The sequence below is a fragment of the Bombina bombina genome, chromosome 3, assembly GCF_027579735.1.
Source record: "Bombina bombina isolate aBomBom1 chromosome 3, aBomBom1.pri, whole genome shotgun sequence".
In the NCBI taxonomy this organism is placed as follows: domain Eukaryota; kingdom Metazoa; phylum Chordata; class Amphibia; order Anura; family Bombinatoridae; genus Bombina; species Bombina bombina.
In genome coordinates, this window is record NC_069501.1 from 1,131,759,095 (window position 1) to 1,131,781,401 (window position 22,307).

General features: G+C 36.6%; 1 protein-coding gene across 2 annotated transcripts in view; it reads left to right on the plus strand.

Annotated features, from left to right (window-relative positions):
* Positions 1 to 267: 267 nt before the first annotated feature.
* The window catches only part of SPATA13 (spermatogenesis associated 13), a 120,861-nt gene continuing 98,821 nt past the window's right edge, over positions 268 to 22,307 (plus strand). For both annotated transcript variants that reach the window (XM_053708502.1, XM_053708503.1), the window contains exons 1-2: positions 268 to 460; positions 2,644 to 4,419. In XM_053708502.1, coding sequence (XP_053564477.1) covers positions 2,803 to 4,419 — 1,617 coding nt within the window. In that variant the 5' untranslated portion in view covers positions 268 to 460; positions 2,644 to 2,802. The remainder of the gene's footprint in view (positions 461 to 2,643; positions 4,420 to 22,307) is intronic.

A 22,307-nucleotide genomic window follows, 5' to 3' on the forward strand; every position in this document is an offset into this window, starting at 1 on the left:
ACTGGGGCTGGCAGAGGGAGGGTTTTATCCCCTTTTCCTCTGTGCTTTGATTGAGTGTGTTAATAAGTGTAGCATCCCTTGTCTGCACAGTTCTCAGTAGGATGTCTAGCCTGAGGTTGTATAGGGGATCTATCTTCTGTGGGAAGAGACACTCATCCTAAATGGAAATCTCCCCCCTCCTAATACTCCCCCGCCTCCTGTGGCTGAACACACACCCTCTCCTCCTCCCTGTTGCTCAGAGCTCTCACTAGTCACTACCAGGCTTGTTCCAGGGTCACTGCTACGCTTTCCTCTGCTCTTTTGGACTTTTTTCTTCTTCTCTGATCTCTTGCGATAAATACAGATTACCAATGTTTACCATGGATTTAGTATTTTCAAATTATTGTAATGCATTGTAAGGATCCCTGGATATCCACCCTTCTTGGGTGTTACTATTGAGGTGAAACTTCATCTTTATCAGGTAAGAAATCTTCATGGCAAAGGAATATATATATACTGTAGATGGTTGTGATATGCTTTTTCTATGCAAGCTGGTCTAGTAAGATTCAATCTATTTCTAGCAACACATCACAACGGTGTAATTGCTTAAATTAAAACGTACAAAGAACAGTTTGTGAAATCTATCATTTCCCTTTGATGCAACCCTTTCCAAAACAGCCCACTTAGCTACAGCTGCGTGATAATTTGGAATATGCTTTATGTCTACAATAGGTGCATTCATTCAATTCAACCTATTAACCTCTTGGGTGCCAAAAAAGTATAGCAACGCGCTACATGTGTCTGGCAATCTAGATGTTAATAATCATGAATAGTTTTGCATTAGATTTCTGCATGCTCCTCCTGTATAGCAGGAACTCGGATATAATGATCTCATAGGTAGATATGATCTGCAGCCTAGAGGTGTAGGTGCACCTGTTACTAGGGAGTGCTCTAGGTTAGATCAGGGAGCTTGGTGGACCCTGCTGTGTTTGTGTTATTACTTATTATACATAACTGCATAGTCTCATTATAATCCATATTGTTACCACAGCCCAGTTATCAATATTCAAACTTGTGAATAAAATGTAACGATCTAGACGTGGCCCGTTATTCAAACGAGACAGCTTTACCCCCTGCTGTTTCTCACTGGTTTCACAGCTTTTCTGGTTGCTAAGGGGCTTCACTTCCGGTTTATCCTTCTTTAAACCCAGAAAGTTCCCATGATTAGCCCAGAAATCCAGCCAGTGAGAATAGACAAAGACCCCCCCTCCCTGCCTCCAAATGATGAAGGTGGTAGAAAGTTTCTTTTATTTGCATATCTGTACTTGGTGTCTAAACCAGTGAAATGCAAATTCTCCATTTAAAATGAGTTTTAATCATCAACCATCAATACATTTATATTCTATAACGATATAGTGAAAATTATTTTGTTCTCACACTTTTTTTTCTGAATACAAGTCTTGCAAACTAGGCAATCCATTAAGCATTAATAAGTCACCAACTGGTTAATGATTAAATAGACTATACCCCCTTTTCATGTATAATTGTCTATATGCACTGCAATGTTTAATTCAGTTTGCTTTTAAAGGGACATAAAACCCACATTTTTTCTTTCTTTCATGGTTCAGACAGAGCACACAATTTTAAACAACTTTCCTATTTACTGCTGTGATCAAATGTTCTTAGTTTTCTTGTTATCCTTTGTTGAAAAGCAAGGATGTAAGCTCAAGTGTGCATGTGGCAGCACTATTTCCTGTCATGTAGTGCTACATGCACGCTACCTACCTAAGTATCTCTTCAACAAAGAATATCATGAGAAGGAAGCAAATTTGTTAATAGAAACTTTTTTAATATTGTAATCTCTATCTGACACATTGAAGTTTGTTCAGGCTCACTTGAAGAGCAGTTCATGTAGCTGTATGTATTTAATTCTCTGTATTTACTGGCCAGATCGTGTTTTATTTTAATATTAGCAGTATTCATTACTGTAAAGCAAGCTTTGGTCAACTTGCTGGCTTGCAGACAGAGCATTCGTTCATTTCACATAAAATACAAACATTTGCAGAATATTTTATTCTGCAAACGCTTGCACACTTTTTCCCACTGGTAATATGTAATTATTTCAGCCTTTTCCTATCTAAAAATATCCCATGGTCCTTAACGAGCAGAGAAGTTGACACTTTCCTTACATGTTGGCAGTGATGATATTTTTAGTTAATTCTTTGTTGGTTATTATTTGGCTATATAGTCAATTACATTAGGTTAAATTTAACTAATAAATGACTAGCTATGGGATTTAGTGTTGTGCATTTCTTGGCGTTATCACAGTTAAAAGAGGAAAGGTTACATCTTTATTGTCCAAATGCAAAACATTTTTGTTGTATTGCTTTTGTCCGTATAAGTAAAATCTAAATCCTTTAAATCTATAATTTACCGATCTTACATAACTTAGAAGACTAAAATAAATTCAACACACTTAGACCAGTGAACTTTGGTTTCTGTACAACTTTAAATGAAGCATTATATATTCACAAAAGTAATTTACGTGAACTTTTAGCATTGGTGTTTATTGAGGCCTAATTATTTATGATTCCCCACCCCCAGCTTTTCATTGACAGGACTGTGCAGAAAAAAGTTTCACTAAATACTGGCTTTGTTTTATAGGGGCAGACCGAGAAAAGCATTGGGAGATCTTCATGTATTCAATAGACATAGAAGCACAGCACAAAGGAATGACAACAAATGACAGTCTGGACCCTGAAACCATTTTTTAAAACAGCTTTGTGGGCCTGACCCAAAGATTGTTTTTATTTCAATGCTCAAATGGTTGAGAGTATGACGTCACTTTCCAATGGCTGTGGAAATGGGACCGTAGTTACCTCCCAGGCTGTTGAAAGAAGTGATTTGCATGATGTTTACTGTCACAATGGTCCCCTGTGCAGTAAGGAGGATTCACAGGATGATCACCTCAACTCTTCCAAATTAGCAAGCCTGTTTTCTACTCCAAAAAAACTAGCCAGCCCAAATAATGAAAGGCCACGTTCTATGGGCAATGTTGGTAATTCCTCAACTTGGAATGCTTTATCCTCCCTGAGGAAGATGGGATCCTTCAAAAAATTAAAATCATCTGTGCTCCAGGGAATTCAGGCAAAAGAAAATGCAGCTGTTGCAAATGATCAAGATACAAGGAGTGATATCACAAAGTGTGCACCTAGTGATTCTGCTTTAAACTATCTGACTCCCTGCAGGTCAGCTTCTCGAGCCACAAGGGATAATTGTAATTTGGTAGATATGCTCCAGTCAGATGGATCAGATGTAGATGAAACCGACAACCCCTTCTTGAGGAGTACTCATAGATCCCGTAGTATACGACGTGCCTATGGTGCTGGCCGAATAAATTTATTGGATCTTGACAAAACACAAAACACGCAGAGTCCTCTAAGACCTTTGTCCCCTGTAGGACAGGAGAAGAAGAATTGTCAAGTTGTAATCAAGCATCAAGAAAATAACCAAATCATTTACAGGAGAAGTAAAAGCACAGACAATTTAAACTTTCTAAAAAAAAGCTCATTTAAAAGGAAATCTACCTCTAACCTAACAGATATAAAATCCAATAATGAGAAAGAGATCCTACAAAAGACTATGCTAAGTACATCACCAGATTGTGATAAACTATCTGGGACACCAGAAAGAAGATCAAAGCGATGGAGAAGCCCAATTAGGGCAAAGGATTTTGATAGGGTATTAAAAATTGTGAGCAATGCTACAGACGGTCAAAGAAAAAGAGAGGGAAATAAATGTAACTCCCCTACTAAAGAGGAGTCCCAGAGAAGTAGACCAAACAGTCGGTTGCATGATGACTACTCTCGCAGAGTTTCTTCCAATACCGATGAGCGAAGGTGCATATTTAACCCCCACTCCCCATTGTCAGAGGCAAACTGTCCTAATTCCACGAGTTTGCACATGGGCAGTCCTAACCTGGAAATTAAGGTGCTGCCTGCTGAAAAGAAAACCTCATCAGATGGCCTACCCATGGAAGCATGCAGCATATCTCCTTCTCATAGTAGCTTGAGTCAGTTGGCCAATGAGGTTTTTTATTCAGACTCTGAAGAATCCAAACATTCTCCTCTTTCTGTATCAGAATGTGAACCAGTTGGCACTCCTGTAAGACCCACTGCTCCTAAGCCTCAGAGCCCCAGTATTGAATTGTGCAAGTCCAGTGTTTCCATCCAGTGCCCAAACTACAACAGCACTTTATCTCTGAGCTCTATGGAAAGTGATGAAAGAGCTGATGTCTCTGTCCAAAAGGTTGATAGGAGCCCACTGTGTTTTAAAGACCCGAAAAAAACGAATTTCTATGATGATGGCAATGAGGACAGTGGGGTCAGTAGTCACTCTCAGCTGAGTCTTAATGTAGTCAGTGAAGAAAAACAGGAAGAGGTAAGCATGCAGAATCTGTATAAAATGCCATTTAAAAAAATAATTATTTTATAAATGAGAGAATGTCAAAAAACTGTGCTGTACTGTCGCACAGACTCATTGAGTATGAATCTGCTGTGTTATTGACTACCATGTGGGGACATTACAGTTAAAGGGATAGGAAAATGTATATTTAGCTACCAATCGGCAAGCCCTACCCAGTGTCCTGAACCAAAAAAATGGGCAGGCTCCTAAGCTTACATTCCTGCTTTTTCAAATAAAGATACCAAGTGAACAAAGAAAAATTGATAATAGGAATAAATTAGAAACTTGCTTAAAATTCTATCTGAATCATGAAATAAAAACGTTTGGGTTTCATATCCCTTTATTTTTTTTAAATACTAGATCTCTGGATATGGGAAATATAATTTCAAAGCCTAAGCCATATCAGCTTCACAGTTCTAATAAGTTTTTTTTTTTTTTTTTTTAGCAGAATATGACTTAATAGGCTATAGAGCAGAATGCACTCTCTAGAAAGTAAGACAGGGCTTGACGACCCTGAACTAATGTCCATACATGATTAAAGGGACATGAAACTCAAAACTGTTCTTTTGTCATTCAGACAGAGCAGATCATTTTTAAAACGTTTCTAACTCACTTTTCATATCAAATTTGCTTTGTTTCCAAGATATTCTGTGTTGAAGAGATACCTAAATAGGCATCTGGAGCACTATATAGCAGGAAATAGTGCTATTGTAAATGGCTACCATTCTAGGAAAACGGCTGCAATATAGTGCTCCAGAAATCGGCCGGCTCCTAAGCATACGTCTCTGCTTTTCAACAAAAGATATCAAGAGAACGAAGAAAACGGATAAAAGAAGTAAATTTGAAAATAGTTTAAAATCGCATGCTCTATCTGCATAATGAAAGGAACATTTTGGGTTTCATATAAAGTTTTTCTTTTAGCTTACATGGGCACTATAGAAACTTTATTCTTTGCATCGAAATGAAATTATTTTATAATATCTGAATTAGCTGATTTTGTGTTTTGAAGCCACAACCTAATAAAATAGGTTGAGCTTGTAGGTATAATCGGATCTCTTTACTTTATCACATTGTATACATATACCTGCTTCTTTATCTTATATCTGTCTGTAAACCAATCACCAATACTTGGAGAGAACAATGGAAAATTAACATTTTATTACCTTATCTCTTCTATAACCCACTGGGAGTGTAATTTATTTTACTGGCTGTGTCAAAGGGACACTAAACCCATTTTTTTCATGATTCAGATAGAGCATGAAGTTTTAAGCAACTTTCTAATTTACTCCTATTATCAATTTTTCTTTGTTCCCTTGCTATCTTTATTTAAAAAGCAGGAATGTGATGCATAGGAGCCGTCCATTTTTGGTTGAGAACCTGGGTTATGCTTGCTTATTAGTGGGTAAATGTCAGCCTCCAATAAGCAAGCGGTATCCATGGTGCTGAGCCTAAAATGGTCTGGCTGCTAAGATTTACATTCCTGGTTTTAAAATAAAGATAGCAAGAGAACGAAGAAAAATTGATAATAGGAGTAAATTAGAAAGTTACTTAAAATGTCATGCTCTATCTGAAACATGAAAAAAAAAAATTGGGTTTAGTGTCCCTTTAACATAGCTTGGCCTCAACTTTCAGGATGGGTGGGGATACCACAGGCTAAATAAACTATTTCAAATGCCAATATAAGGGTAATGGAAATTCTTTTAAACAATTTAATACACTCCAGCAGGTAAAATGAATCATTGGGGAGAATGTTTGAGTAAACTGTCCCTTTAAGGCCCAGCTGCACTTCCTATTAGCTTCCAAATCAAAATAAACCACTTTAAATTGACCCTTTTATTTAAAAAATATATATATATATATATTTTAAAAATGTTTCATAGTAATCTTTCATATAAATGTATGAATTTTGTATTATTGAATCTTAAAGGGACATTAAACCCCCCCCAAAAAAAACTTTCAATATTCAGATACAGAATACAATTTTAAAAAAGTTTCCAATTTACTTCTATTATCAAATTTGCTTTGTTCTCCTGTTATTCTTTGTTGAAGGGATACTTAGGTAGGTTGCGTGCACATGACAGGAAATAGTGCTCCCATCTATTGCTACTGCTAATGTATAACATTGTTGCAAAACTGCTGCCATATAGTGCTATAGACATGCACACTCATGAGCTTACATCCAATCTTTTCAACAAAGGATAACAAGAAAACGAAGAAAATTTGATAACAGAAGTAAATTGGAAAGTTTTTTTTTTTTTTAAATTGTATGCTATCAGAATCGTGAAAGAAAATGTTTGGGTTTTATGTCCCATTAATTTAGGAACATACTTCAGTAGAGGGTTTGTCAGGGACTTTAAAGGGACAGCATACACTCATTTTCATATAACTGCATGTAATAGACACTACTATAAAGAATAGGATGCACAGATACTGATATAAAAATCCAGTATAAAATGTTTAAAAACTTACTTAGAACCTCTTAGTTTAGCTCTGTTGAAAAGGTAGTTGGAAAGCCCACTGCAAGTGGCAAATAAGACACCCCCCCCTCCCCCTTCTTTTGCATATGAAAAGACCCTTTACACAAACAGCAGCAAGCCGGAGAAGGTAGCTGACGGTATTCACATAAAACTTTGGGGCTTGGTTAGGAGTCTAAAAATCAGAGCAATGTTATTTAAAAAATAAGCAAAACTATACATTTATTTAAAAAAAAAAACTTTATGGGCTATATAAATAGATCATCTACAAAACATTTATGCAAAGAAAAAATTAGTGTATAATGTCCCTTTAATGTCTTTTTTAAGGATGCCTGTAGATATTTCACAGGCTGTTATGCAGATTGGATACGGTGTGTTGTACAGACACTGGCAGGACTAATTGAGTTGTTAGGAACAGGTTGTAACGGATATTTGCAGTACTTTCAGTTAGGAATGACGTGGTGAGAAGTGACCTTTGTTTATATAGACTTTTAGACATTGATGCTATTAAATTGTGTCAGTATTGATGCATAGAAGGTATTTTGGGGAAATATATTAAAGGGACACTGAACCAAAAAATTTTCTTTCGTGATTCAGATAGAGCATGACATTTTAAGCAACTTTCTAATTTACTCCTATTATCAAATTTTCTTCATTCTCTTGGTATTTTTATTTGAAATGCAAGAATGTAAGGTTAGATGCCGGCCCATTTTTTGGTGAACAACCTGGGTTGTTCTTGCTGATTGATGGATGCATTCATCCACCAATAAAAAAAAGTGCTGTCCAGAGGTCTGAACCAAAAAAGCTTAGATGCCTTCTTTTTCAAATAAAGATAGCAAGAGAACGAAGAAAAATTGATAATAGGAGTAAATTAGAAAGTTGCTTAAAAGTGCATGCTCTATCTGAATCACGAAAGAAAGAATTTGGGTTCAGTGTCCCTTTAAGCTGCATTTGCAGCTTGTTTGGCTGTGTGGAGCAGGTCACGTGTGCATAAGCGAGGCAGCTGCCTAGGGTTGCCACCTCAGCTATGTTTTCCTGGACACTTATGAGTTACACATGGTGCAGGGTGTGCAGAGGGCAACATGTATTGTGCCTCAGGACAGCACACAAAATGAAGCTGGACAGCACTATTCATGTTCCTCCCTGCACGCCCTGCAGCACGTGTAACTCATAAGTGTCCAGGAAAACATGGCCAAGGTTGCAACCCTACATCTGCCGCATATTTAAGAAGCAAAATTTGCTGCTTTTTCCTCTCCACTCCAGTTGGGTGCGGAACGGTAAGGGGGCGTCATTGCGCAAGAATCCTCTTGTTAAATTTCACCCTGTGATGAAACACCGATGGTAAATGTGCCCCTCTGTGTTAGTTATCTGAGGAGTGCTAACAATATGTAGCAGTATACAAATATGATTTGTGTAATCTTATCCAAAGAAACCGGCATCTCTCGCTGGCATGGGGTTAAAGGGACAGAAAACCTCTTTATTGTTTCCTGATTCAGATAGATCATAGCGTTTTTAACAACTTTCCAATTTACTTCTATCACATTTTCTTTGTTTTCTTTTTATCCTTTGTTGAAAAGCAGGATGGTAAGTTTAGGCGTGTGCACATGCATGGAGTACTACATGGCAGCAGTTTTGCAACAATGTTTCCTGTCTTGTAGTTCTCCAGACATGTGCTGCACCCTACCTATCTAGAGATCTCTTCAACAAAGAACAACAAGAGAACAAAGAAAATATATTAGACGTAAACTGAAATCTTTTTAAAAAAAATTGTATTCTCTATCTAAATCATGAAAGAAAAAATGTGGGTTTCATGTCCCTTTTTAACTGTCATTATGAGTGTGCACAACAACGCTTTTGTTTCTCTTGTCATTATTTAATTTCTGTCTTTTTGTTTTTTGTATGGGTTATATAATGATTATTTTAAGTTTTAGACCAGTACTGGCTGCATGTGGCAAATCTGTAAAAAAAAGTATATTGAAAACTATCATCATTTTTTGTTTTGACTATAGCGCTGGTTTTCTGTCCCCAGACCTCCCTAACAGGCCAGATTTTGAGATTATCTGAATTGGAGCACAGGTGAAATAAGCAGCTGATTAATAAACATGGTTATTTTCCCTGCTCTCATCCAAGATAATCCTTACAATCTGGCCTGTTGGGGAGGCCTGAGAACAAGTTTGAAAACCAGTGGACTATAATAAATGGCTGCATACAGCAGTTTGTTACTCCATCACTGCCCTCTTGTGGTTAACATAGGAGACTACGTCAAATTAAAATGGACATAAAAGTGAATTCATTTTGAGTCATTTTTGGTATATTCGGCTGTTTTTTGTTTGTTTTTTTGGGGCCATTTTTGTCTTGTTTATACTTAATACAATATTGAAATGCTATTTTTATTGAACTTTAGCTTACAATTATAATACCCTATACAAAACAAATATATCTGTTTGCAGTTCAGTCACTAAAAATATCTCACTTTTCTTATGATTTTCTTTCCGATAAATTCTCCTTCTTCTTAAGAATAATGCTCAAATATGTTAAAGGGACAAACACTTTTGTGTGCAGGGTACAGATTATTGTCGCTTTTAAGGAGACAAAGTCAATATTTTATATAATATTTTTTTTGTGTGTGAATATATAATATATATGTGCAATATAGCACTGAATTGCAAAAAGATCCTATACAAAATATTTAAAAGGCATGTAAAACTGTTTCCTTGTTAGCACAACGAGCAGTTTTGCATATCGGTAATAAACCACTTGACAACCCTTGTGTTTGTGCATAGCTTTAAACAATCACTGTGTGGCACGTGCTTTTCATTTTACAGCTTGTTAAGATTATTGAATTTAAGCACCAGATTCTTTAGAAAAAGCAAATTTTTTTCAGAATTTTTTTACGACAAAATAGTACATTGCTATGTTGTTTTATTATGTTATGTTCCGGCAGTGAGGTCTAAAAAGAAGCCTCTCCCTTTTTTTTTTTTTTTTTGACTCAAATTTTATTGGTTTATGATTTTAAATGACAATTTGTTCCAATGGTACTATCAAGGGAGGAGTGCATTATGCTAATTTTGAGAATTGCTTCTTAACCATAAGAAGTGTCTGAAATTAGTGTTTGTTTACTAGCTCTGGATCTATAAACTGGAGTTGGGTTGATGGCTGTCAGACAGGAAGAAACTCTGGCTGATTTCTAGTTAACAATAATAATATGTATTATCCACACACATCTTTACAGTTAAAAGGACAAAAAACCCAAATTTTTTCTTTTACAATTCAGATAGAGCATGCAAATTTAATTTACTCCTTTTTTATATATTTTTCCTTTGTTCTCTTGCTATTTTTATTTGGAAAAGCGGGTATGTAAGCATAGGAGCCAGACCATTTTTGGTTCAGACCCTGGGTAGCGCTTGCTGATAGCTGCTGAACTAAAAATGGGCCGGCTCCTATACTTGCATTCCTGTTTTTTCAAATAAAGATAGGAAGAGAACAAATAAAATTTTATTATAGGAGTAAATTAGTAAGTTGTTTAAAATTGCATGCTCTATCTGAATCATATGCTTAATCACTTGAAAGTGATGTAGCATAACTGTAAAAAGCTGACAGGAAATATCAACTAAACATTTCTGTTAAAATAGAAAGATTCATTTTTTCACCTCATCAGAGTAAGTGTTCTGTAAAAAGTTAACTTTCAGTTACTGCCCAGCTGCTGGTTTAAAAAAAAAAGGAAGAAATGAACAGCAGCCAATCAGCATCAGCAGTGCTGAGGCCATGAACTCTTTTACTGTGATCTCATGAGATTTCATAGTAAATTTCCTTAAACTGAATAGGGAAATAACATGTGTGCATGAGGCACGCTCCCTTGCAGGTCCCGGGACATGCATAATGATTGGCTGCTTAAAGTCCTTTACAATGAATTGTGAATACATAGGACATTTTATGGTAAAAAATCTTTCTTTTTTTACATAGAGATGTTAAGGTGATATTTTCTAGTCCGCTTTTTACAGCTATGCTGCATCACTTTCAAGTGTTTCAACATTTGGGTATCTGGTCCTTTTTAAACTCAGCTGGTTTCATTTTAAACAAATTTATAGGATTATAATCGTGGTATATCGAAGTTGCAAATATCAATGTGAATATGCAGCATCAGTAAGTTTGAGAAGTTGTTTTCTGTGATATACACAAAAGAATAATTTCAGCTTATTAGCTATGCTCCTTCTATGGCGGGAGCTTAAGTTATAGTTACCTTGCCTAGTGCTAGTAGTTTTTATGATGATGATAATAGAGTAGTTTTTATGATAATAATACAGCATACATTGCCATAAGTGCATACATTCCAGACACACTGTAACTTAAAAACCTAGATGTCCTAATAGAGCTAAGCTCCTTGTATAACGGAAACTATGTTTATTGTTCACTAATAATCGCATAAGATGGCATCCCGTGCATTCGCTACGTATTATAAACTGGTTATCCAATACATATTACCACGAGTGCGCACTTGCCAAACAGAGTATAACATATAAACAAACCATCTGTCCCTCATAAGGCTAAGCCCCTTCTATAAAAAAGATGCCCTATTGGAACCACTTTTAATTTACATTTTAAATATGTGAACAAATGAAATAAGTTTCCTATTTGTCATAAGGGGAGCTGTTGACTTTTCACCTATATAAGAAAGATTTACAAAAAATTATAGACGTTTCAAGATATGGGTTTTTTTTTCCACCTGACATAGCTGTAACTGCATCCAGAAATCATTTGGTGATTACAGTTTTTGTGGAAGTTACAAATCTTGCAATAGAAGTACAGAGTTACACTTCTTATTTACGTGCTCTGTGCTACAGTGTACTTATGAATGTGTTAGTCAGATAGGAAGGAAGTAGTGGGGCATATGCAAAAAAATAATTGCAAAACCTCAAGTAAATTCGGCCGTTTTTCTTTCTTTTTGTTGCTTTTTTTTTTTTAACATATCAGCACAGCGTGAGAACCGCGCCTACAGCAATTTGTTTAGCTGTGCCACTTACAGGTTTTGTTGCCAGTTCTGCATTTAAACATTGCAGATTTTTGTAATGGATAAGACCAAGTAAAATGAAGATTTCCTGTTTGGTGGGGGACCTCTTAAATAACCAAATGAACTGTGCAACAAAGGAGTCACGCCCCCCTGTGGGGAGAAGGCCTTTCCCCCCGCATTTGGTGAGTAGCTCTTGAATGAATTTGTGGTAGAGGTCAGTGGTTTTCATCCTGTGTGCACCAGCCCTGTTAAAAGCTTCTAATATAGACAAATCTAGGGCATCAGATCACCATGGTGACTAATATTTGGAACGGAGCAGACTTGCACCCTAACGCCTACCTAATGGGCGAGACCAGTGTGCAAAATTTAAGTTAACATGAGTTGTCCTGTAACAGCACAGAACTTCTGCGCACCACTGATATCTCTTTTCACCTGTGCATTCTTTGTTTATGTGCATCTAGTAGGGTTGAGAGGTGTCCTCCACAAAAATATTGGGCAAGCTCTAGGTGAATTTTCATGATGATAGCTGGGGTCACGTAATGCCCCCCCCCCCCCGCAAAAAAGTCCCCACTCTTGATCCAACTATGAACATTCACAATTGAGCAGTCTTTTTACCCCATTTCTACCAGTAACATACATATCAAGCATTTTATCTCTTCATCTGTGGCACCACACATAAACAGTAGTGATTTTACCTTCATGACTATCAACCATTTCTTTCTGCTCCATATTTATAATGCATTGAGGCATAGGAGGCCTTTTCCATTTATCTAAAACCCACAAACCTTAAAAAACTGGAAATGTAAGTGTCCAGTATATTTGTGAAGATTATACTGGCCAGTTTGCTAAAATACTGGACTGTCCAGTTGAATACTGGACAGTTGGCAACCCTAGCTGCTGGTTCCCACAGGTCTTCCTTGAGTTTGCATTGGAGGAGGGTGTGGTAGAGGGTAGATATCCATAGCTTCTTCTAGGCTTGTGTGACACCTGCCAGCTTATTCAGCATTCCTCTGGGGTCTCACTTCCCAAAATCTATGGCTTTTTCCTCATGGGTTGCAGTGCCGCATGGGTCAGCAAGTGTACTTTCTGCTGCAGAGGAACTTGTGGTTCTTCAGAGACTGTCGGGAGAGGTGACTCTAGATTTCAACTGCTTTTCCAAGCTTTGATCTTGATGTGAAGAATGATTCAGTGCCGTCTGGATACTGTCTTTATTACATTGGAAGATTTTGGTTGTATCTAAAGGAATGGGATGTAGGACATTACTTTAATGTTCTATTTTTGTGTTCGCTGTTCCTCGTCCATGATTGGCAGTGGTGGAGGAGGTGTTGCTCCTATGCCTGGAGAGGAGGCATTAGTGAGGTTATGAAGGAACTGGTGACAACAGAACGGCCATTGGGCAGGTGTTTTCTGATCTAGGATCCTTGCGGTAGCTAGGCTCAATGTATTTTGTTTCCCCCTTAAACTTCCACACAGTGAAACCAGTAGGTTAAGGGGCTGCGGTATGTGTGCTTTGGACGATCAAGGGTATAAGTCACCACTGTGAGTGTTTTATGTATCAGTGAGTCATTTTAATTTTTTGCTTGCTCATTTGTCTTTTGGCTGTTTAAATGACTAGTGTGGGTTTGGGGCATGCAAGGGGTTAAATCATTGCTGTATTTGCAATACTGGCCATAACTGGTATATATCACTTCTGTACAGAAATAGAAGCCATTAATTATTTATTTATAAAATATTTATTTATTTATAAAATATTTTACCAGGAAGGATACATTGAGATTTCTCTCGTTTTCAAGTATGTCCTGGGACCACAAAACATTGCATTGATACAATAGGGTACAATAAAATACAAAAACAATAATAATACACAATATATGCAAACATTTAACATAGAGCAGGTACGAAATATTTAATCAACCATGACAGGTGCATTCTGTTTTGAGATATGTATAGAGGGATCTCTTAAAGGATTTTAGGCTTGGGGAAGTTTTTAAAGTGTGAGGGAGGTCGCTCCATAATTGTGGCGCTCTGTAGGAAAAGGAGGATCGAGCTGCTTTCTTTTTGTATTGAGGCAAGCTAAATAATGTGCTGTTATTGGATCGGAGGTTATAGGAGGTGGGAATAGCCGGGGAGAGCATTCTGCTCAGGTAGGGTGGGAGATTCCCAGAAAGGCTCTTAAAGACAAGGCAGGAAAGATGGAGGGTGCGTCTGGATTCCAGCGACAGACAGTTTAGTTCTTTTAGCATGTCACAATGGTGGGCCCTGTAGTTACATTGTAGCACAAAGCAGCAGAACGAGTTATATAACGTATTTAGTTTATTAAGGTGTGTTTGCGGAGCAGGTGCATATACTATGTCCCCATAATCCAAGATAGGCATCAGCATTTGCTGTACAATATTTTCCTTTACTGTAGGGCTGAGGCAGGATTTGTTTCTGTACAGGGCACCTAGTTTTGGGTAAAGTTTAGAGGCAAGTTTTTCTATGTGGAGTATATTAAATAAAGCAGCAACTGAATACCTTAATTACCATTATATCATACTGACAACTAGTGACTTAAATCGCTGCTCTGTGGATGTCACAACAGGGATTTAACCCCTTAATTGTGTTGTGTATTTAATTGTATTACCATACAAGATATCCAAAACTTGCTGGTTCTAAGATTTTAAACAGATTTGTTGAGTCATACTGTAAATTAATACTTATAATCTTGTATATTCAATTTGTTGTGGCTATGTGTTTATGTGAATACAAAGCAGTCCTTCATGCATGTTTCTAACTAGTAATCAGGTTTGCTCTTACTGTCCTAAATTGTTCCTTCTTTACACCTCTGCTGCTGAATTGTATCTCTACTGCCTACCAAAATATATACAGAAAGCAGAAAACTGCGTTTGAGTTATGTTTTTGGTCATCCTTTGCTCATATTCTATTTGTAAATTAAAACACCGTCCGCCAGCTTGAAAACTATGTATAGATATTGCAAACTGATGCTGCAGTACTTGTTGCTACCATAACCCAAAGAGAAGAGTTATGTGAGAATGAAATAGGACTGTATACAATTTTGAATACATAATAGTAGCTGTGTTCTAATAGCAATTATGAGATATTACAAACAGGAAACAATGATACACATAGTATATATCCACATTGTTGGGTTTTTGTTGTTTAAAGACTCCTATTTAAAGTGAATGTCAAGTTTGATGAATAAGTGCCTGGTTTTTAAAAACCCTATTAAAAACAGAGGCACTTTCATTCATCAAACTTTACATTTAGCTTGTTTTGATAAAATGCTTACCTTTAAGTCTTGAAAGCCGCTCCAACGCTTCCCACGCCCGTCGCAAGCCTCTTCATATGTCAAAAATGACGAATCCGGCTTCCTCCAATTACGGCGTCCCCCTGGGGGGGAAGCCGTGATTGGAGGATGCCCCATTCGTCATTGCTGACGTATGAAGTGACAAACGGCAGGAGGGGGAATCGCTGAATCGGCTTTCAAGATTTAAAGGTAAGCATTTTATCAAAACAAGGGAAATGTAAAGTTTGGTGAATGAAAGTGCCCCTGTTTTTAATAGGGTTTTTAAAAACCGGGCACTGATTCATCAAACTTGACATTCACTTTAAATGAACTAAACAAGGATAGTTGTTGCACCATGACCCCATGAGTCGTCAAACTCTCGTCCCCGTTATACATAATAATTTACCTTACATATTTAACACATAAAGAATACAATGACACTTGTTTTCTGGTAAACATTCTGGTCACACCCTGTTTATTAAATAACAATTTACAGCATATAAATAAATTAAAACTATTTAGAACCACATATAAACTTTATCAACTTGAACAAACCCAGAGGTGCTAGCACCAATTTTAAATCTGTATTCTCTCTTTTCCATTGGCCAGGCTATACTTTAGATTCACCTAGACTTAATGTGAATGTTAAGTTTAATGAGAAAGTGACCGGTTTTTAAAAATACTAATAAAAACGGGCACTTTACATTTAAGCGTTTTTTTCTTCCGATGATGAATCTGCCTTTTTCCAATCATTGCGTGGCCTCACGAGCTGGGCGCCTTAGGTTGCACGCAATGATTGGAGGAAGACGGATTCGTCATTGCTGTGCTAAGTACAACAGGAGCTGCGGGGAAGAAGATCGCCGGTCTGCTGTCATAAGGAAAAGTATTTAAATAAAATAAAAAAATGCTTAAATGTAAAGTTTAATGAATGAAAGTGGCCCTGTTTTTAAGGGCACATTCTCATTAAACTTTACATTCACTTTAACCAAGTCTGTTACCTTTTTCCACCCAACGCTCCAAGGGACCCCATGCCCAAGGAGCTACTTTACCTGCTCTCCCACCCCATGGGGAGGTTAACCCAACCACTTATGGCCGTAGTCCAGTTGCTGAAGTGAGGGGACTAGTGCCCGCCAATCACTGTGACAAACTGAACCGCTGTAAACAAATGGGAGGGAGGGGAAAATTGCTGCTAACTTATTTTAAGGCGCTAAAATGGCCAACCAGCCCTGCCTTAAAGGGACAGCTCACCCAAACATTTTCTCCCATTTAAATTGTTCCCAATGATCCGTTTTACCTGCTGGAGTGTATTAAATTGTTTACAAGTAGCTCCTTTACACCTATTTTGACCTTTGAAATAGCTGATTTAGCCTGTGGTTTCCCAACCTATACTAAAAGTTTTGATACTGGAGTCTAAGCTATTGATAAGCCTATGTAAACACAGTCAGCAGAAGAAATGACACTCCTAGTGTGGTGCAGGATAGTTAAGTAATAAAATGATAATTTTCCTTTGTTCTCTTTATGTATTGAGATTTAGTTTTCCAGACAAATATAAGATAAAGAAGCAAGTCTGTGTATATAAAAGTGATAACATAATGAGATCTGATATTGCTTGAAGCTCAATCTATTGTAATAGGCTGTGGTTTAAAAGCACAAAACCAGCTACTTCATATTCACAAATAAACCTTAAAATGCAATTTCTCATATGTTTTATACTATACAGCTGGTATAGCAAGTCATTGACAATACATTAATATAAAAACAATTTTACAGAGTACTGTCCCTTTGAATGCCCCGCTCCAAAGACCCACCCCTCAACTCCTTACTAGGGTCCTGTCTCCTCCCAGGGGTCAAAGGCCCCTTCCTCCCCATGCTGCACTGTGTACTGGGCGGCTATCTGGACATATATCGCAGTGTACTTTTTTTACATCTTATGTTCTGTGTCAGTTGTGCTTATTGAACAGTGGGCAATGATTCTGTAGTCTCCATTGTGCCCAAGCTTTCATCCTCTGTTTCTCTATTGACATAAACAACTTCAACGGGTCATGAAAGTCAAAATATAAACTTCCATGGTTTAGTTACTATATTTAGACACTTTTCATTTAACGTTTGTTTTCAATTTTACTTCATTCTCATGGTACCCTTTTTAACAAAAACAAACAAACTCCTGTTAGCTCTGGAGTAGCAATGAACTACCAGAAGCTAGTTGGGGATGGGTAGCTACACACATGCTTTGTGTGATTGGCTCACCAGATTTGTTCAACTAGCTCCCAGTAGTGCTTTGTGTTACTAACATAGAGGCAAACAAAAGTGCTATTATAAAACGCTCTGACAAACTAGAACAATTACCAGAATTACAAGACCAGGAAAAAAAAATGTATTAAAATATTTTGCAAAACTTTTTTCTACTAACAAATGCATAATAGAAAATGCAATGCAAAAGCACATAGTCTGAATTTCAAATGAGAAGTAGATTTATTTTTGTTCTGACAAACTTCAAAGTTGATACCATTTTATCATGTGACAGTCATCAGCCAATCCCAAAATAAATATAGGTGTGTGTATATATGTGTGTGTATATATGTATAAAACTTCACATTAATGTATATAGTTTTAAAAACAAAGCATAACGTTTCAAAACCACATGGGTCCCTTTGTCAAATGCCAATACAATCCCAAAACAATCTTACCTGCTAAGATCAGTGAGTGCTTATTTCTGCTGCAATATATATAATATCAACCAATCAGAAGCACAGGGTCTGAACCAAAAATGGGCTGGCTCCTAAGCTTGCATTCCTGCTTTTTTCAAAAAAAGATACCAAGAGAACAAAGAAAAATTGACAATAGGAGTAAATTAGAAAGTTGCCTAAAATGGCATGCTCCATCTGTATAATGAAAGAAGAATGTGGGTTTGGTATCCCTTTAAGACTTTTATATTACATCCTCAAAATGTATATATCCTTTTAATGCACAAGTCAAAAACACGTATTCAATGGAAGAATGATTTCCCTTCCTCCACTATTAATTTAAAGGTGTGTCAGACGTGTATTTACCTCAAATTCTTTCACTTTCACTCTGTTCTACCTTGATATGTAATCAGTGGCAGCTATTTGTCTTTCACTAAAGTGAATCTTTCTTTTCCTCACTTATTTTATTTAAAAAGGACATTAAATGTAAAATCTATGATGGATATAAAATATCAATGAAACTTGTTAATATGTACATTTTTTTTTTTAAAGGGACAGTCAAAACCAGAATTTTTGTTATTTAAAATGACATAACCAAGTTATAATAATACACATTTTACCTCTGTAATTACCTTGTATCTAAGCCTCTGCAAATTGCCCCCTAATTTCAGTTCTTTTGACTGACTTGCAGTTTAACCAATCAGTGCTGACTCCTAGGTAACAACGTGCGTGAGCTCAATGTTATCTATATGACTCACATGAACTAACGCCCTCTAGTGGTGAAAAAATGTCAAAATGCATTCAGCTTAGAGGGGGCCTTCAAGGTCTAAGAAATTAGAAATTAGCATATGTGCCTACCTAGGTTTAGCTTTTAACTAAGAATACCAAGAGAAAAAAGCAAAATTAGTGATAAAAGTAAATGGAAAGTTGATTAAAATTTAAATGCCCTATTTTTTTTATTTTTTTTGTTCTGTTTTCTGTTTGTTAGGTTTTGTTTTATGTTGGTTTTTTTTTCTTTTTGTCTAAAAAGCTAAAATTAACCAATAGATTTTTGGATCATGTAACACTACAGGAACTTGGTATATATTTGCTACTTGTTTCATTTGTATCAGCCGTTGATTAACAGAGTAATATGTTTATTATGGTTTAATATTTGGCACTACGCCCTGCGAGGCGGGCTTACATATGACTTGTCTTTTATCGATTTACCCGGTGTAGTGGGAAAATTGTATGTAGTGCTTTAATTGCCTCTGATATCTTTTTTTCTGTTGGGTATAAATAAAGTATTTAAAAAAACAAACAAAAAATACCCTTTTTGAATCATGAAAATTTATTTTGGACTTGACTGTCCCTTTAATGAAACCTTGTCTACAATATGGAATCAATCCATATGTTTGTGAATAGTTCATCCCAGTTGATCAGTTTCTCACTCTAATTGATTATTAGTGAACTGAACTGCCCGCGGCGTTCACGAGCTTCAAAACCAAACTTTTATATTCAGAACAGGAGCAGTAAAAATGAAATCACGCGATCGTTTATATGATTTCAAGGCTGGGATCAGATCATGGGGGGCTGCCTACATTGCTAGACACGCCCCCAGGCTGATTCTTGCCTTGAACAAAGAGGGAAGCAGTATGATGACATGTATGGTAGGACGTTCCGTTCCGTCCTAACGGCGTGAAGGGCTTAATATAATACATTTTATTTATACATAAACAATTATTCACTGAATTACATGCAATGTAAACGTTTTAAAAAACATTTAAAACTGATTTTGTTAGAAATAAAACAAACACTGTTTTGAAGGCCCCGGACACTCCCCACGAAAAACCTCTTGAGTGTTTATCTTAAAGGGACATGAAACCCAAAACTTTTCTTTCATGATTCAGATAGAGAATACAATTTTAAACAACTTTCCAATGTACTTCTATTATTTATTTGCTTCCTTCTCTTGTTATCCTTTGCTGAAAGGTTTATCTAGGCAAGCCCAGAAGCAGCAAAGAACCTAGGTTCTAGCTGCTGATTGGTGGCTGCACATATATATATCATGATTCAAACAGGGCATGCAATTTTAAATAACTTTCCAATTTACTTTTATCACCAATTTTGCTTTGTTCTTTTGGTATTCTTAGTTGAAAGCTAAACCTAGGAGGTTCATATGCTAATTTCTGAGACCTTGAAGGCTACCTCTAATCTAAATGCATTTTCACAGTTTTTCACCACTAGATGGCGTTAGTTCATGTGTTTCATATAGGTAACATTGAGCTCATGCACGTGAATTTACTGAGGAGTGAGCACTGATTGGCTAAAATGCAAGTCTGTCAAAAGAACTGAAATAAGGGGCAGTCTGCAGAGGCTTAGATACAAGGTATTTACAGAGCTAAAACATGTATTATTACATGCAAAACTGGGGAATGGGTAATAAAAGGATTATCTTTCTTTTAAACCAACAAAAATTCCAGTGTTGACTGTCCATTTAATCATAAAAAAATGTTTGGGTTTCATGTCCCTTTAATTTCTTTGTGTTGCCAATTAAGGACAAATATAAACAAGGTCCTCCCATATATCATCCAATCACTGTGCAAAACGTAAGAGTAAATTGCAGTAAAAGCATGCAAAATAATCTTAGCAGATTTACTTTTTAATTATGCACAATTTTTATTAAAATTTTATGTAGAATAAAATGTTGAGTTTGTGGTCTTCTTCTCTAATATAACATTTTGTGTCTGCATTGTAATTTTGTCCTGCAATCTGCTGATAGTTCTATTATGTGAAAGTCTATAGCAATACAGCTGGGCAAATAGTTTGTCTGTTGACAACTGGAAACAAAATGTAACCTCTTTGAAATATTGAATTGTTTTTTTGTTTGTTTTTTTTAGTTTTAAGGAATACTGTCAAAACGCCAGGACCAAGTGCCAAAGTACATAAAAAAAAAAAGTATATAAAATTAGTATTGGTACTCCAGCCCATGGTGTATCCATGGGTGCAAGGGTGTGTGTATGTATATGTGTGTGTGTGTGTCCTATCTATCTATCTATCTATCTATCTATCTATCTATCTATCTATATTTATATAATCTCTGTCTCTGTCTATCTATCTCTATCATCTCTCTCTCGTACAGTTAAACAAATAGAAAAGCACCCCTCACTACTGGCTTCTCTCATAAAATTATAGTATGCAAGTGGTATAAACCTACACAGTGCTATACTGAGATAAAAACAAAATGTGCTGTGTAATATTAGTTATGTATTTCAATTCACAGTTGTATTCAGGAACACGCAAATTTGGGTATAATGTGCATATGAAAAAATGTCAATATGTATTTGTATGCTATTAATTGCATATTTCAAAGTGCAGTCTACACAGATACATTCAAAAGCACGCAAATTTAGGTATAATATGGAAAGAAAAGAATTGTCACAATATAATTTGTAATCTATCAGATACTATTTACAAATAAAGTGTCAATTTAAACTATATAGAATACATTTCAAAAATACAGTTAGTTTAACATTTCCAGTAGCTATAGTAATGGTTATAGAAACAAACTATAGTTGTGGTAGAGTCGTTTGTTCTGAAGCAACATATAGTATACAATATCCCCAAATGGGCAAACAATCTACTTGCATCCACCAACCTCAAGCGTATGAGGTAAATGTAGAGCCAACACAGGGATGTGACAACGGTCACCAAAGGTCTATGCTGCAATAAATCAGCGGGTGAACTTGTCTCCTTTGTTGTCAGAGATCTGTACAGGAAACTGTGTGTAAAATTGTATTGCTCTCTGTTTTGAATTCCAGCACTTTGTCCCTTGCCTAGCGTGACTCATCATCTGGTATCCGAGATTTTGGATACCAGATGATGAGAGCATAGACATTGTCTGTCTCTCTCTCACTCTCACTCTCTCTCACTCTCTCTCACTCACACACTCTCTCTCACACTCCCTCACTCACTCACACACTCTCTCTCACTCACACACTCTCTCTCACTCACACACTCTCTCTCACTCACACACTCTCTCTCTCTCTCTCTCTCTCTCTCTCTCTCTCTCTCTCTCTCTCTCTCTCTCTCACTCTCTCTCTCACTCTCTCTCACACTCTCTCTCTCACTCTCTCTCACACTCTCTCTCTCACTCTCTCTCACACTCTCTCTCACACTCACTCTCTCTCACACTCACTCATAGGGTCATAGGATGTGTTTGTGTACCCAGTTAATTTTATATGTGTGTGTGTTAGACATAGAGCATGAAACATTCATGCCCCTTTAATTAGTAAAATGTTGACGTCTTCCTTGCTTCCTTCCTGCTTACTTCTCCTGCTTTGTTTTGCTCTTTGTTAATGTAAACTGAACTGTATTTCACTTGGCATGAATTGTTTTAAATCATCATCAAACGTTAACTTGTGTAATAAATA